The sequence below is a fragment of the Xenia sp. Carnegie-2017 genome, unplaced genomic scaffold, assembly GCF_021976095.1.
Source record: "Xenia sp. Carnegie-2017 unplaced genomic scaffold, XeniaSp_v1 HiC_scaffold_24, whole genome shotgun sequence".
Taxonomy (NCBI): domain Eukaryota; kingdom Metazoa; phylum Cnidaria; class Anthozoa; order Malacalcyonacea; family Xeniidae; genus Xenia; species Xenia sp. Carnegie-2017.
Window position 1 is genome coordinate 4,850,181 of NW_025813487.1, and position 16,759 is coordinate 4,866,939.

Sequence of the window (16,759 nt, forward strand, 5' to 3'; positions counted from 1 at the left end):
TAATACAGCTCTGTTCATAATATTTGCTTCATATTTTCAGAAAAATATCATGAAAACACCCTCCATTTCTTGAAGGTAAACTCAGTTGAAACAAGGAGTTTTAATATATGCATATCTCGATAAGAATTGGTTGCTTTGCCTCGTCTAGCAAGCGATTAAGTAAAGAAAAAATAAGACTGGATAAAACATAACTTAAATTATAACTTAGGAGTAAAAACATTCACAAAATATATGCCATCACACTTCAAGTATTGACTTAAAACAAAACACTGAACACTTTAAATGGCAAACAATCTTACGTTGCTTACCGTAGTCATGAAATGTTTCATTTTCTGACATTACTTCAGCATCCGTATACCAAACAAGTTTGCAGCATGTTTTAAAGATAAAATTTCTAAAAGTTTTTGTGCTTGGCATTGATATTTTATATAATCGCAATTGTGGTTGTCAAATCCGGGTGGGCGAAAAAAATTTTATTTTATGAGCCCGCGTCTTTCCGCTGACTTTGACAACCAAAATCCGCCATGTTTTTGACCTCGCGGCCGCGCGATAATAATTTATAGTAATTTTGTTGACGTTTCCCCTCCAGTTATTATAGAACTCAATGGTTGTTATGGAGTTCATTGAGAATACCAGAGAACACACGTGTGTGCTTTGGTTGTTGAAAGCAAGCCAAGTTGGGAACATGTGCCATTGACACCTAACGCCCCACATAATCCATAATCTTTCCACATGCAACTTTGTATTTTGTATTCAAAATATTTTAGTTGATTCTACATTTCACGCAAGTGAAAGATTTAGTAGTGTTTTTGACAGCTTTTTGTCGCGTATTATTCAATAATTAACACTTAATAAACCTTATTTACTTGTATCTAGTAGTTTGATTTGTGTTATGATTATTTTGTTGGAGATTTATAATTTTTTTACGCACTTACATATTTATTCGTGTATTGCACATACGGGCCACCGTAGTTAATGCTTTACCCTGCTTTTATTAACACGCAGAATGATAAAACTATTCGATAAAACTAATCACTTTATACAACTATTTGTATTTGTATTTTTCAAATCAATCAGCTTAGGCAGATATCAACATGAGCATGAAAATTTGATATGAAATATACAGATTTAGTTTGTTGTATCAAAGCATGAAAATTGTTGTCATAGGAATAATTTAATATGATTAAGGAAGTGTGTCAAGCAGGATGCTCATTCGCTCTTTTGTGTGTGATACGGTAACAAAGTGCATAAAAAATGAAAAATAAATTCCTTGACTTTGCTACAAATTTCACGATAAACTATAATCGTTAAAAAGCAGCGTGTTTTCCAATGTAGCTATTTCACGTCCGGTGAAATGGATCAATACCCACACGTCACGGTCAAAGACGGAAAAAAGCCGACTTTGAGGCCCAAAACATCAAGGAAGATTACATTTTTATCTTATAAATTATATTCCAAATTTTCTTCAAATCGTGCACTATATAAAATAGATAATTTCTCTGTGGGTGATATAAACACTTTATAGTGTTACAAAAATTGTTTATATCACAGTGGCATGTGGGTAAGATATTGAGAAGAAGGCTGAGTATCCAAATTTAAAAAACCTATTATCTATTTTGAACTTCCAACCGTTGAAAACATTATATCCTTTTTACAGATGTATTTTACACAGCGAGCGCAAAATTCCAACATATCTGCTCAGATTTCACTAGAAAATTCAATTTCACATGATGAAAAGGTAATCATTGTCAATCATGAGATTCAACAAGAATTTGTTGTCGGAGTGAAAATGAACGATGATGCTTTGAATCTATCGAGAGGCAGCGTAAATTGTCGATTGATACCATTAGACACCGATATCAAAGTATTCCCTCCATCGGAGTGCGTCGATAATGACTCGATATACGTCGTGAATATCAGAACTATGAACAAAACTTTTTTAGATAGATATGACTTTTCTGGTTTCGATGCGTCTGATGAGTTCGTTGTTGTGGGAAACGAAGCAACGAAAGAACTTCTTAACTACGTAGTGAATGCTAAACACCAGAACAAAACCAAACCAAAGCTTCCTGTCAAGAATACATCACTCCTTCACTACAAAAGAAACAATCTGCAAATGTGCAGGCTGCCGCGGGCACATGCCAAAATACCTGGTTTCTCACGTGACTACGAGAACGATGAAAGTTATGAGCGCACTGAGAACAGTTCAAAACCGTGTAAGAAAACAGAGGGTTACTGTCTCCCAAACACTTCCCCGACAGAGAGAAAGGAAATCCTTGATTACATGCATTATCATGTTTACGAAAGCATAAGCGATAAAGACTACGAGGAAATCGATGGCGATGGCGATGGCGATGTATTTATGACTCCTGAGAAACCGAAAAAAAGCCAAGGTAGTCAAGAACGAGCCAATGAAAAGGTTAGTCCCAGTTCTTCCGAAGAAGAGTATGAATTTCCATTGCTGTATGTAACAACAGACGTCTCTCCACCTTCATGTTCCCCATACGTTATAAGTCCCACTGACTTAGAAGATCCATTAGCGGACGAAATGAATAATAAAGGTACATCTGAAAGAATTTCAGGGAAAGATATTACTTCAGTTGATCCTTCAATTTCCACCAATCACAAATCTGCTGAAGATAATTCAAATGTAGCAAACATTACATCAACGAAAACAATATCAAAAAGCCCCGATGAAACTTTCACGAAACCACCCAATCAACTTGCTAGTTCCAGTACTAACGATGATGCACGTCACGATTCGATTCCAAAAGACCTAGCATCACTAAGCGTGCAAGGCCTTGGCCAGCTTTTAAATGCTTTAAACATGTCTTGTTACGTTGAAACATTTCGTCACGAGCAAATCGATGGTGAGATTTTAAAAGACTTAGATAAGACAACGTTGATGTCCTTAAACATGACTCCTTTTCATGCTTTAAAATTGTTGAAGGTCGTCAAAGGTTGGCGTCCTAATTTTTAAGATAAATCGTAAACATCGAATTAAATTTCTCGTTATATTTAATTTGGAGACTTTTTGACTGCGAGATTGACCTTTGCCTTACGTAACAATCGTGTTGTTTTGTCTATGTGACATTTAATGTTTGCAAAACAATATCTCCTAAAAACTGTTTTATTTTTCATAGCAAGCAAAAGTATACTATATTTTGTATATTTCAGCAGTATTCTCACTGTTTTCCAGTCCTCTGCATCGTCCTCATTTCGGCTTTATTTACTATTTAGCATTATTCATTCTTTATTACCCATTTTTGACGGCTAACGAATCGACTACTTAGTAATGTATAAAATGACGACCTGTAATCCGAACTTTTCCTAGTCTCTGTTCAATAAACATCCTATGGATCTTATAGATTTTAGAGAAAGGTAAAAATAATGTCAAAGTTGTGCATCTAGTTGCCTCGTGAGTTTCTCCACGTTTTTAGCGCGTGCACTCGACATTCGTTAAAAATACAGTACTAATCTCTTACAGTCCCGTGTGGAAACTAAAAATGACGAAGATGGCTTGTTCACCTTGAACAGTATAATAGGCACTCCTCTCTCACACCCTCCAATTCACAGAGAAACATATCACATTTTAGTAAAGTAATACGAAAATAGTCCTAAAGAGCGCTATTGAGCGCTTTCTATTCTTATTGCCATAATTTTTTCAACACTTCAACGAGACCCGTTTCAAACGTCAAACTTTTTCAAAATAAAGCCCGAAAGATAAAAGAAAGCAAGTTTAGATTCATTATATATTTTCGTTGTTTTCAAATTTTTCGGCACATGAAAAGTTCGACCTTTTGAAACGGACCTGAAAGACTACACGTCAACACATGGGAAATAAGTTGACGGAGTTCCTCATTGTGACCCTGACATTGCTTGCCGTTGCACACCGTGCTTTCCTTGTGTCATGGCATATCAAATGACAAACATCAAACCATTCTTCTGCAAAGTTCCTTTCCTAACGCGGGTCATAAAGCTTCCTTCCCCAAACTGAAGAGGACGAGGGAACGAGTACACGGTGGTTTGTGGAAGAACGAAATGGATCCTTACAATGCTATCACAGTTCTGGCACCGGTGCTTATATTTTATCCTCTCCTGATCGTATTCGCGTTCCCACTCACGCTCCTTGCTATGATGTACGCGACCGTTTTATTTCTGCATGTTTACAAACACCGACGACGAGAGATTTACGATGCCTACTCTGAAAACTTTTGGGACGGTGCAAAACAAACCGTTGCCTCTGTATTTGATGCTCAAGCTACGTATTGGAATGGTAAGTTTGTTTAAGCTTTAGCGCATGTGACAATTTTTCAATGAGAGAAAATGAGGGCAATGTGTCACCTTGACTGATAGGAGATTAGAGGCACTCCTTTTTTACACCTACAATTAACCCCCCAAAATAGCGTTCAACAGTTATATTGCAGTTAATGTGTTATGACAGATGACAACTGTTTATCACAAATATTCATAGCAATGCTAGAAGGAACCCTTCTTCTATAAGGATAACTTCTGTCACAAGCCTAACACTACATGATTAGCAGAACTAGATTAAGTACATTACTTCTGCTATACTGAAGTGGTCGCTCGTACAGTAGTTTTTGGTATAAATCTATCAAAAACACTCTATAAGATAACTTCTAACAAGACAATAACTATCTTCTTCGTCACAAAGACTTAGTTGTGCTGACAAACCAGTATACTGTCTTGAAGAGTTCATTAGGTATGGTGAACGACAAGTTTAACCTAGATGGTTCTGAAAAGAACTGTTAAAATTTAAAGTTAAGAGCTATTCAGCGAAAGAATGCAGTTGGTGACAACTTTACAGTTTAAAAAAACATAATTTCTGCGCTTTGGAGTGACGTCATTATCTCTTGTTTTGGTTATAAATATCAGAACATTCTTCGTTTTTGGTAAAACAGACGTAAGCACAAATTGAGAAGTGATATCAGCAATTTAATTATTTTCAGCATTTTCATGCATCGCCTCGTTTAGTTTGTCTTTATTTCATGTTTAATTCTTTATTTCAGAGCTATGCTAAGGTTATAGCATTGAACTTTTCTAAAATACATGAAACGCTACCTGTAATAGAAAAGCCTGATAAATTTTTTAAGCCAAATTTTACACCCAGACACGCGTGTGTAGTTCGATCAATTTTCAATCCGCGAGAGAATCTTGAAACACGACACACGCGTGTCTGGGTGTAATCTCGCATGTCTGAGTGCAATATTTGGCTTCAATTATTTGCTTCAGATAGCGTCCCATGTATTTTAGTTCAATGGTTTATAATCGTCATAACTATGACAAATAGCTCTTCAAAGCTGTTTTATCTCATTATGTAATTCAACCAAACGCAATACATTCCTTATGTGTGCAAAAACTGCTTTGAAGGATCAAGCATGCTTTACTTATTTTTTCAATATTTCTTTCCAAGGTTATGAAGTCATTGGCTTGGACAAAATCCCGGACAAAGGAGCTGCATTATTGGTTTATTATCACGGTGCTTTGCCTATAGACATGTATTATATTATAGCTAAAATGCTGTTGTATAAGAAACGTTCGTTGAAAAATGTCGTAGCAACCTTTCTTTTCAGATTACCAGGTATAAATATGCTGCATCGTTTTGTTTTTTTTTGCGCATGCGTACTGCCCGGATCCATAGTACGGTAAGGGAATGAAATTTATTCAGATTCACCGCACTCAATGTTAAAAACAATAAAACGCTTGTTTTGATTGGTCTATACAGCAAAGTTTGCATTAGATCCGACCTGAGCTAAACCACTGGAGCTCAGTTGACGAAATCAAATAATAAGAATTTGCAAATCAATCATTAATACATGTTCTATGAATAATTAAAACAGTTGTTTTAAATTTACCAGTTCTGCAGTAATGCTCTTTTGAAAAAGAAGTATAAGATATTTTTCGTGTTTGCACAGGCTTATGCAAATCACGGAAATATTTGTGAGAACTCTCTATTCTTCCCAAAGGTATCATCAGTTTCTATATGCCTGTGCAAACACAAGTCAAAATCTTTTATTTCTTTCATATCTTCCATAAAACGGAGATGTATCAAAGCAATCATATATATTCAACGAAGCTTTAAAGTATGGTTGTGTTCAACTATTTTCATGTAGCGAATACACTGCAAATCATATACTTTTTGTCTTTAATAGTTATTACACCCAGTAAATAAGAAGTTAAACGTTTCAAAAGGAACGTAAATGCACGAAGCTAAAATGTGAGCAAGGAAATGAACGTTACTTCAAAGAGAGCTAACAGACTTTCATTTTTGTGTAGAAAAACCCCCATTTTTTTGATGTGCTTGACATACTAACGATCCTGGAGACAGTATTATGATGACAACGTGTAATCATGGTTTTAACTTTTTATCTCTTTACAGGATTTAAGATATTGCTTGATGTGTTCGGGGCATCTTCACCTACAAGAGACGAATGTGTTAAAATGTTGAAGGTTTAAAATACTCAACACTATGGCGTTCATTCTTTTTATTGAAATAAACTACATGCTCTCATTTTTTCAAGAGAGGAGAACTTCTGGCCTTATCCCCAGGTGGCGTTCGTGAAGCCCTGTTTTCTGATGAGCATTATCAACTCGTATGGAATGGTAGACTTGGCTTCGCTAAAGTTGCTCACGAAGCAGAAGTGGTAAGAAATATGCTCATCAATGCATGCGTTTAAATAAAAAAGACAAGTTGACAACTCACTTTATCGTTCTTTTGAGCAGTCTGGTCTCAAGAGTGCTTACGGGGAAAAAAGGGAGGATATAAGATATTTTCGCACATGGGATAGAGAGGGAGGATGGGGGATATTTTCATACTAAGGGATAGAAGGAGAGGATGGGAGATATTTTCATACTAAGAGATAGAAGAGGAGGATGGGAGATATTTTCATAATAGGGGATAGAAGGGGAGGATGGGAGATAGAAATAAAGGATGGAAGATATTTCCCTTCCGACAGCAAATCTCCAGGCATTTTGAAGGGAAAGCTTTATAACTTTAGTTCATATTCTCTTTTGTGACAGCAAAAACTCTTTGTTGTACTAGTTGTTTCTACTATTTGCTACAGTTTTTTCACAAATCTGCATTAATCAGAGAAGGGCATGGAAAATTATTCAGTATTCAAATAATGAACGTCTTCGGACAAACATTGGCAAAATGAATTACTTCAACTTATTGATTGGTTGATATTAATTCTGTAGAAATTCATAACTAATTACTTTTGTACTTAAGGTATTTTATATTTAAAATTAGCGGTTGTTATTTGTTTTGCCTAACCCTGGATCCGCTACTGTCTACGAAATCTACCGACCATCCTCGATACTTTACAAATCTTAAAGTAATGAACGAAATTCCTTTTGCAGACAATCATACCTGTCTTCACCCAAAATGTACGTGAGATGTTTAGGACAATAAAAATGGGAAGAAGTAAGACAATATAATTCACCATTCAATTATCTAAAGTAAAAATATATTTAGCATGCAGCTTTTTTTTCTAGGAATATTACAACTGCTTTATGAATTTACGCGATGTCCATTGGCTGCTCCAATATACGGTGGTTTTCCAGTAAAAATGAGGTCAGTTGTGGCGTCTTTTTGTAGTTGCTTTTCATTTTAGAAAAAACATAATTTGTTGCTTTGCTTTATGATTATGCTGAATTTTTTAGAACTTATATCGGTGATCCAATACCACATGACTCGAGATTAACTCCAGAAGAATTGTCAGAAAAGGTGACTAAATACTGTATCTTAAATCTATTAATGAATAGTTTTCTCCTAATGGCGATAGTAGATTGGAGTGTCTAACGTTTGAAGCGATGAATCACTCTCGAAGAAAAAACAAGACTGGAGTATATAAGGGCTCAATTTTCAGCGTACGATCACAGCTGATAAAGACACTAGACTCTAGTATAAAAGATTTCAAGTTTTAATTCACATTAGATCACTCTTGATGAAGACACTAGAAAGCTTTAAGTTTATATCATATACATAGCATTTTGCTCATTTCAATTCGCACTTTTATCCAGGTTCAAATGGCGATAAAAAATCTCATCAAAAAGCATCAACGAGTTCCAGGTTCCATATTACTCGCTCTAGCAGACAGATTTTCCAGAAAGAAAGGAGTTTAGCAAAATTAAATCTAACACATATAACCAGGAGAAGATGGGATAGCGAATGTTATCTCTTTACAATGAGATCTCTCTATTTCTTCAGTAGGAGGGGTAATCTTTGGAAATATCAAAAATCCGTATAGTCAATGGATATGCATCGGAATCAAAGACTTGGGAGCACACGTCCGCTGTCTTTAAATCTATAACTGCCAAAATTCTTTACTGCACAATTGTATTCATATCAAAAGTTCCCATATTATCTGCTATGTACAATTATAACGCAGGCGCACTTTGCACTGTACTTTTGTTGCCGGCAATGTAATACGAGACGATTATGTCATCACAAATATAAAATGGCTAAATCTCGATATCGTTCTACATTTTGTAGTTGTACTAAAATGAAATTTGCCCGTTCACGACAACATTATACACTAATAAGGGTTTCAAACATGCATTGATATGAAGTTCATCACATCCAGTGAAAGATTTCTTTGATTTGACTAACGAACCGTATATTCTCTTAAGCCTGTATTGAAGCTATGTTAAGCTACTCCGTAGTAAATTTTAAATGATTTGATGGTCAATTCATGGTACAATTGAAAAGAATTAATGTTTATAAAATCCAGAACATAGTCAACCATTAAAATACTTTTGCATTGTTCTCCATGTGAACTGTGAAGTATGGTAACTATAGATCCTATATAATTTCGCTTATCCAAATCTATAGAGAAAATTGAATACGATTTAATGTCGTTTTTACTCTGCAGTCTGCACACTTAAAAAAAGCAGCTTGTAAAACAAACCTGTAAACGACCTGCCATCTTCCCTCTGTAGATATAATATTTCCAAGTTCTTAGACGCTAACAAAACAACATGTTGTATAATTTTGTTGAAATCTCACAATTCTCACTGTGCCATGCATGCATCATCTCTGACATCTCACAGTCTTTTCACATCAAGCTTGCTCGTAGAACTTGATTAATTCTTAATTTGCAACAAATCTCTTGATATTTACCAAACTATAGCATTCACAACAGCATTGATTAAATATTCTTTTACATGACATCTTGTTTTTAATCCCTCTCAACTCGTGCATAAAAATCGTACTCACCAACCATGATGTAATCTATTAATCTCATTAAAAACTCTAAGGGTTTTACAAATTCTAATATTTAAGTATTTCCATTGTTTAAAAGCATTGAAGGAAAGCATTGAAACTTTTTGGAAAGATGTCAAGCTTCCCGAGAGCCAATCACAAAGAAAAATATTTGTCATGACGTCAAGTGATGAGTGTAAAAGTATTTAAATTCGCGTGTTCGTACTCCAACCATAAGATATTGGGTCGTTTAAACGTTGTAAAGATGAACTCTGTCTGTTCAAAGAAGAAGTATGCGCTTGATTATAGATAACTAAAAACCTAAGTAAAACGGCATCTGTAAATTTGTGAAAAAATTGAGAAAAAGTTTCTGTGCTGATGATGAATTAAGAAAATCCTGGTTGATCTACATCAATTGTGAAGTTCCCCATGAACGAATGAAGAACGTTGGTGCATAAGTACGGAGTTTTCAAACGGAAATCAACAAGTTGGTCGCAGTGACTCGTTCTGCAAAGTCTAACTCAAAAACATTTCATTTACATTTTTTTCTTATTTCTTTGGTGACCTCCATGTTATGACAGCTTATAACCATCTGTGCCATTCACTTCAATTACTCTTACTTGTTTGTCAGCTTATAACCATCTGTGCCATTCACTTCAATTACTCTTACATGTGTCATGGTGATTCATGGCCAAAAATGTTCATTTGTAGTTTGGATTCTTTGTGGATGTCAGTTGTTTGTGCATATAATGATGATGGGCCCCATTGTTATATGTGCCCACTTTTGGGTTGTCAACTGACGTTCACATGGGATCGATTCTACAGAAAACATTCTTCGAGCGATTATTAAACTGGGGTAGTGAAATGTTTCCATTCCCATCTGGCTTTGCGTCAGTGGCAGTCATCACGTGAGTACGCTTTGAATTGTGAGCTTTTAATCACTGTATGTTTACAAGGACACGATAATTTAAGCACATAAAACAAGCAAAAAGAAGCTTTTGTTCAGAACTTAAAACTGTGTTTAACGAGAAATATGCTGCACAAACATGACTTGTAAAACTGTTTTACCCACGCTGGATAAATATCTTCGCGCGTTGATAAATCGAAGAATTTTCTTCTCTGTGTAAGATTGAGACGGATGGGAAAGTCTGCAAGCCTGTCTTAAGTCATCCTTTCCTATTGAGGTTTCTGCATGTATATTTTATACAAGATGTTTTATTTTAGAACCAAAACCGGTGCCATTTTATGAATTCCCGTATCGTCTGATCAATTTGACACCAAAATTCAAATATAGTCTACAGGGCATGTTCGAGAAAGAGATGTTAATAATATCTGTTCTTTATTGGTTATAAAGCAGTTCGATAATCTATGTATGGACAATAAATTGTATAAAGTTACTGAAAGAACGTTGTATGACAAAATCATGGTTGCGAAAGGACAGTTGGTGATATCTGTTTACTGGTTAAAGATGTTCGTTACTCCATGTGCGGAAAAGAACGTTGTGTAACAGCCTATGCGCGTGTATGGAAACATTCGCACTAGATCATGAAAACGGGCAGTACAGGACGAAGAGCTAAAGGAGGCCATTATGGAACAACATGATCGCGGTATTGTGGTTCGTAAGTTGAGTAGATAAGTGTTGAAGTTAGTGCGCATGAGTACGATTTTATGAAAAATGGATCCCGATGGTCTATTTTGACAATTGATTAACGAAAACAATTTCAACTCAAATATTAGGATTTTTGGGAGTGAATCTTTCCATTAACGTTTCTTATTTAAGGAGGTCACGCGTTGCGAGTAAATAGCTGGCTTTCACTCTTTACTATTTTGAAAAATGCATGCTAAAATGTTTCAGGATGTTGATCGTCGTTTTCAAACAGCATTCTTTAACATTTTGAGAGAAAAATGATCGATAAAGTTTTTAATACAAAAAAACAAACTAAAATCCACCAACTATCTAAGTCACCAGGGCTCAGATTAGTAAGGACAGCTTACGAATAACAGGTAATGCATTTTATTTGTATTTCAAATGCATTTAATTTGATTTCTACTCTAGCTCATTCACTATATTGACGTTTGTGACGTTTTTTTCGAGTATGTTTGTAGGCCCGCTTATAGGACGAAGGACATTTCAAGCTCGGAATTTGACTATCGATAAACAAGCATATTGGACAGAAACGCCTAGAAGAAAGCGTCCTTACTAAAAGAGTTTCTCTGTGACTTTCGTTAGGCAGAATGTGTAAATTTCCTTCTTAAATACTTTCGCTAAACATTTTGATAAAACCGATTTTTCACTAACGTTAAATTTTCTGAGAAAAATCACGAGTGAAAACCAGCTATTAACGATGCTCTAACTCAAAAAGATCTAGAAATTTTGAATAGAAGAAAGTCAAATTGCGACATCGAAGATGATTTTCGTTTTTGTCATGACGTCACTTCGGTTATTTAATTAAGTTATTTTGTGCTTTTGTATTTCGTAAATATGCATGTACGTTTTGTTTATTGTGTATATTACGGCATATAATTTGTTGTTACTTTCCTTTTTCGTTTGTTTGATCAATACAAAAGTCTGTTTAACATTATGCGCTGGTTTATTTCATATTCTCCATCGAAATTTTTTATGCATGTATCAACGCCAAAATTTGTGGGCAGGCGAAGTAAAAAAGAGTCTTTTCTTTTAAAAGACTCTCACGTGTAAGCTAGCTACGTTTTCGTACGCTAAAATAGATCATTGGGATCACAAAAACCAAAGACAACAAAAATCAAACATCAAAAACAGAAATGAAATTTCTTGAACTTTGGACTTTCTTTTGTTGGAGGGTTTTTTACTGGATCCGCCAGTTTTCCCTCAGTTTCGTTTCGAAGCAAAAAAAAACAGTATCCGTATTTGCAGTCAAGCAAACTATTATCATTTTTCCTAACATATAATTATCCTATGTTCGTAAATATGACAAAAATTGACCTTTCATTTCTAATTTAGTTTCTTGGCTTTCGGGTGTATCTCCCGAAACACTGTGTTAACAAGATACGAACAATGCACTTTTTTGGTCAGTGATCACATGTTTATTTAACTTGATTTAAGTTCTGCTTTGTTTTTTTTTTAATTTTTTAACGTTCAGTTTCCTTTTACAGTCAGAGTCATACGTCACAACTAATTTGTAACAGTCATCGTTATTTATCATCTATAATTTGCCACTCGTCGATATAAAATTTTTCGAGAGCAATTTTCAAATGTTTAACTAAAAGGAATTCTTTAATTTTTTTAGTAAAATTCCATTGTTTTTATCGGTATTATGAAAATGATAAAAATCTTTCGTTGATTTGAATTTAAATAACGTCAACACTATATTAAAATATTAACTGAAATTGTGGTGGATGTATAGAGAACCAATACATTTTCCAGCTTAGCAAAATGCTTTAAACTTGTGAAAACTTTCAAACCAAATATCTTGTACGCAGAGTTTACTTTGAAGTGACAACTTCCATATTCTATGTAGTGTGTTTGCATGTGACGTCAAGCGGCCATGTTGGGGGAGCACATCGAAGTGCCGATCGCGCAATGCTCAACAAAGCATGAAATTAACATAAATCTTTATAACATGGCGACTGATAAAAAACACTGTAGACGACCTGCATGTTTGGTTTTTTTGCTAGCCGGCAGACTAATCCGAAGAGAGGTTAACCATTCTTGATGGTGTTGTCCGAAAATAATTGACAAAACGGGCCTGCCAGCAAACCGTAAACAATGCAAGTCATCTATTTGAAATTCAACACCATATTGCATCTTTCGTCATTCTCCTTAAAAAGCCTAGGCCACACTATCGTCTATATTCACGAAAACGAAAACAAAACGAAAATTCGTGCACGAAAACATGCCAGACACGACGTAAAATTGCAAGCATATTTACAAAGATCAGCTAAAACGTAAACAGTATTATTGTTGGATGTGTCTTTGTAGTAGCCGTTGTGCAGTAACAAAACAAGGAAAAAAGAAATGGTGTCTTCCTCTTGCAAGAAGTTACTCCTTCTGAAGTTGAAAGGAAGCATTTAGCAAGACAATCAAAGGCCGATACTAGATTCACCCAATTAATAAACGACGTGATCGACTTGGATTATTTAACAATTTGATTAAAGAGTTACGAGAACAGAACAAAGAAAACAGACTCATAAAATACTTGCGAGTGACGACAAATTGTTTTTTCTCGCAACAGATTTATTAATACTTCACGCAACCCCGCCATCTTAGTGTAGTTAAGTTTTAGATTATAAGTCAATTGCATGCGTTTTCGTTAACGAAAAAGGTCAAAAGTTCAACTCTTCCTAATATGCACGAAAACGAAACTTTCGTTGCGTTTTCGTTCAAGATTTTCGTTGCGGCAGTTTTCGTTCTAATTTTTGCCGATATGGACGATAGTATGGCCTAGGCTTAACTGACCAAATATTGTGGGTTTATTTTAACATATATTCCATCAGATTTATAAATATTTTAAGGGTGTTATGATATTGATCCAAAAGAATATGTTGTTTTAGTTGGACAAACTAGAGCTAGAGTTAGCCTTAGAGTCGTAAACGCACTTGAATATGAATAATACATACGCATATTTCAGCTAGCTTTTTTGATTAAAGAGTTAACTAATAATCACGAAAATTTACCCGTGCATTTACAAGAACGTATTTTTTCGGAGCAAAATGTCTTAAATTGGCATCAGCTCTTCCTGCAATTGTTGCAGGATAATACTTGTGGTCGATTATCAGTGGGAATATTCTACAAAAAAGAAAATATTCGAGCTTTGTCATTTATTATACTTGAAGTAAAGAAAGCACCAGCGTTATCCCTTTAGCTATAAAATTATTTGCGTTGAAGACTTCCGCTTTCACGCAATCATGCAAATTACGGATTTTCGGATATGGTTTTGCAACAGTGACAATATAGCTGTATAGAAGGTAATTGTGATATTGAATTCTGTGCATCTTTCCAGACAGACGTGCTGAGAGCAACTTTATACTTCACTGAAAAATAATGGCACATTCTTATAAAGAAATAATTTTGCTTTTTCTTCTACAGACGTTACTTATCGATGTCTCCTTGTGCAACATCGTGAAACGAAAAGCGCCCGATGGAAAACTTTATGTATTTTCGAAAAGAGAGGGATGTGTTTCCGTACAAAGTGCAAGTCCTTGTACATTGAACTGGACATTGAATACGTACATCGCCAAAGTTTACCAACAGCGAAACGACATCGTTTCACAAGCACTCAATTTCTATCGCCAAACAGGTTATTTATTTCCATGTATAAATGCTCTTAAAGAAGCCTTATGTTCACAAGTGACCCCAAGATGTTCAGAAAGCGATTACAGTCGAAATTATGGTGATGTCAACAGGCTGTGTAACAAAGTTTACTCTCGTTGTCCTTCAACACTCGTCGATAGTTTGATGAAGAACAACTTTTGCCCAAAGTTAATAAAAGGGAAACGTTCAAACAGTCGATGTGTTGCAAATAATGCATACGTTAGAGGTGTTTGTCCACAGCCAATGTTTAAGGTATGTAACCACGTGTATGAATAATATATAGCTATTTGTGATCGTGCATTTGGAATTTACAAAAAAGGAATGAAAATTGTTTCTTTTCTTCTAATTCTCTGCTATAAATTATCTTCGTTCTAGAATAGGAACAGATCGATTGAGAAGAATTAAAAGACTTATAACTTCGTTCTTTCTAAAAACAAGAATTTTCGATATAGTTGTACTTTTTGAAAATAGACCATGAAAATTTTACCTTGAACTGAAAACATGTTCGTATGTATGTTTTTCATTTTTCTTACATGCCGTGACAATAGAATTTCTTGTATTATTACAAGACCGTTACATTCTTCCAAAGCCTATAATATAATTTATATATTCTCTGATGATGGGTTTGGAATAAAGTCGAAACACGGTGCCATCCAGTAAACTGCTATAGTGACGAGAATCTCTCGTCCATACGCAGTTTAAAAAGAGATTTGACTCGTTTCCCATCCCTGTGGGCTTGGTAGCTCAACAGGTAGAGCGGCGGACTAGTATTCCGAAGGTCGAGTTCAAACTCGTCCAAGTCACATGTTTTTCACGTGCATATAAAACCGTGTTAGGATTAATATATTATATATAGACCGCTACATGCAACACAAATTTCTTAAAATGATAAGTTAATGAAATTATTGAGACGATCAGTTTTAAACATCATCAGAAATTAATGTCATATTAGATACCGTTTCTGTAACGATATTTTCAACTTATTTTTAGATGCCAGCGGAGTTCCTTGACGATTATCAAAGAAGGTCTCTCACATATCAAACGTCAGTTTTGCGCAAAGCCCGATACAGCAATGGAAAAAGAATTCTTTCAGATGTTTGTGTTTCACAAATAGCTGAAATCCATTGTGAAGCAACATACTGTTCAGCAGACGAAACTGAGCTCTTGATAAAACTGGATAAACACGATTGCCATCAAGTAATCCATGACTGGTAAGTCATATTGATATATAAGTACTGTGCAACCATTTCCTTGAAGTGAAAGAACAATGAAATTTACACGTGACATTGGCTTTGTAAATGAGGAAAATGCTTTATTAAAATCATCCAGCATGGCAACCATTACATAATGTGCACACCAAGATTCTTTGATATTATAATTTATATATACATATTACAATAGTTTATTATTTTTTCATTAATGAAATCAGTTTCGGATGTATGGATTGAAATTCATTGAAGATTGTGAATTGTCATTCATAGTGACTCAGTTATTCTCATCCTCCCCTTCAACTGATTGTGCTGTCCACTTTTATAGTTGTTTGAAACTTTTATATTTCAGTCTTGACAAACCAATCCGTACATTGTCACACTCGTCTAATTGGAGGATTTTGAACACCGTGAGAAATCAACAACGATCGTGGTGTGACACCTATCCTTCGTCTTCGTCCGACCTGAGACCAGAACCCCCCCGGATTGCCACATACTCCTCATCAGGTCATAGATGTAATGGATTCTTGTCTATCGTCATATTTTCACTCTTGAATTTGTTTTTAATGCCTTAAGCTAGAAGCAGCAAATTGTGGACTTTTTGAATACTTATATACATGTAGAGAAAAAAAGATGCTCGCATATAAACAGACATACATCGTTTTTCATGTAAGAACACTATATCTTGGTTTCCAATGTTTCCATTCGTAATGAACTATAAGCTTATAATTAATAACTCAAATTTTTTGAACGTGGTAAAATCTTCAGTTTAGATAACGTCTTAAATCTATTAATGAATAGTTTTATTCTAATGGCGATAGCAGATTAGAGTGTATAAGGATTGAAGCGATAAAATCACTCCCGAAGAGAACAGTAGTGTATAACAACTCAAGTTTCAACATCAGATCACTTTTGATGAAGACACTAGACTGGAGTATATAAGAACTCAAGTTTCAACATCAGATCACTTTTGATGAAGACAATAGACTGGAATATATAAGAACTCAAGTTTCAACATCAGATCACTCCTAATGAAAA

The 16,759-nt window shown here is 35.0% G+C and overlaps 2 protein-coding genes across 3 annotated transcripts in view; both read left to right on the top strand.

Annotated features, from left to right (window-relative positions):
- Positions 1-8,495, top strand: part of LOC124450784 (transmembrane protein 68-like) — a 29,497-nt gene extending 21,002 nt beyond the window's left edge. The window contains exons 1-8 of one of the 2 annotated variants that reach the window (XM_047001431.1): positions 3,918-4,276; positions 5,435-5,602; positions 6,401-6,471; positions 6,543-6,665; positions 7,381-7,444; positions 7,516-7,594; positions 7,684-7,747; positions 8,044-8,495. In XM_047001431.1, the coding sequence (XP_046857387.1) occupies positions 4,042-4,276; positions 5,435-5,602; positions 6,401-6,471; positions 6,543-6,665; positions 7,381-7,444; positions 7,516-7,594; positions 7,684-7,747; positions 8,044-8,145 (906 nt within the window). In that variant the 5' untranslated portion in view covers positions 3,918-4,041 and the 3' untranslated portion in view covers positions 8,146-8,495. Of the gene's footprint in view, positions 1-3,917; positions 4,277-5,434; positions 5,603-6,400; positions 6,472-6,542; positions 6,666-7,380; positions 7,445-7,515; positions 7,595-7,683; positions 7,748-8,043 lie in introns of those variants that run through there. The other variant, XM_047001432.1, reaches the window with a different exon arrangement.
- Positions 8,496-14,181: 5,686 nt separating this feature from the next.
- On the top strand, positions 14,182-16,482 carry LOC124450392. The gene is made up of 3 exons (XM_047001049.1): positions 14,182-14,765; positions 15,504-15,724; positions 16,074-16,482. Exons 1-3 carry the CDS (start codon positions 14,244-14,246, stop codon positions 16,294-16,296), a joined length of 966 nt encoding a protein of 321 aa, XP_046857005.1. The 5' UTR covers positions 14,182-14,243; the 3' UTR covers positions 16,297-16,482.
- Positions 16,483-16,759: the final 277 nt, after the last annotated feature.

Coding starts and splice junctions, on each gene's coding strand:
- LOC124450392 (XM_047001049.1), top strand. CDS start 14,244: ATGGCACATTCTTATAAAGAAATAATTTTGCTTTTTCTTCTACAGACG. Junction 14,766..15,503: donor GTCCACAGCCAATGTTTAAG/GTATGTAACCAC, acceptor ACTTATTTTTAG/ATGCCAGCGGAGTTCCTTGA. Junction 15,725..16,073: donor CATCAAGTAATCCATGACTG/GTAAGTCATATT, acceptor TTTATATTTCAG/TCTTGACAAACCAATCCGTA.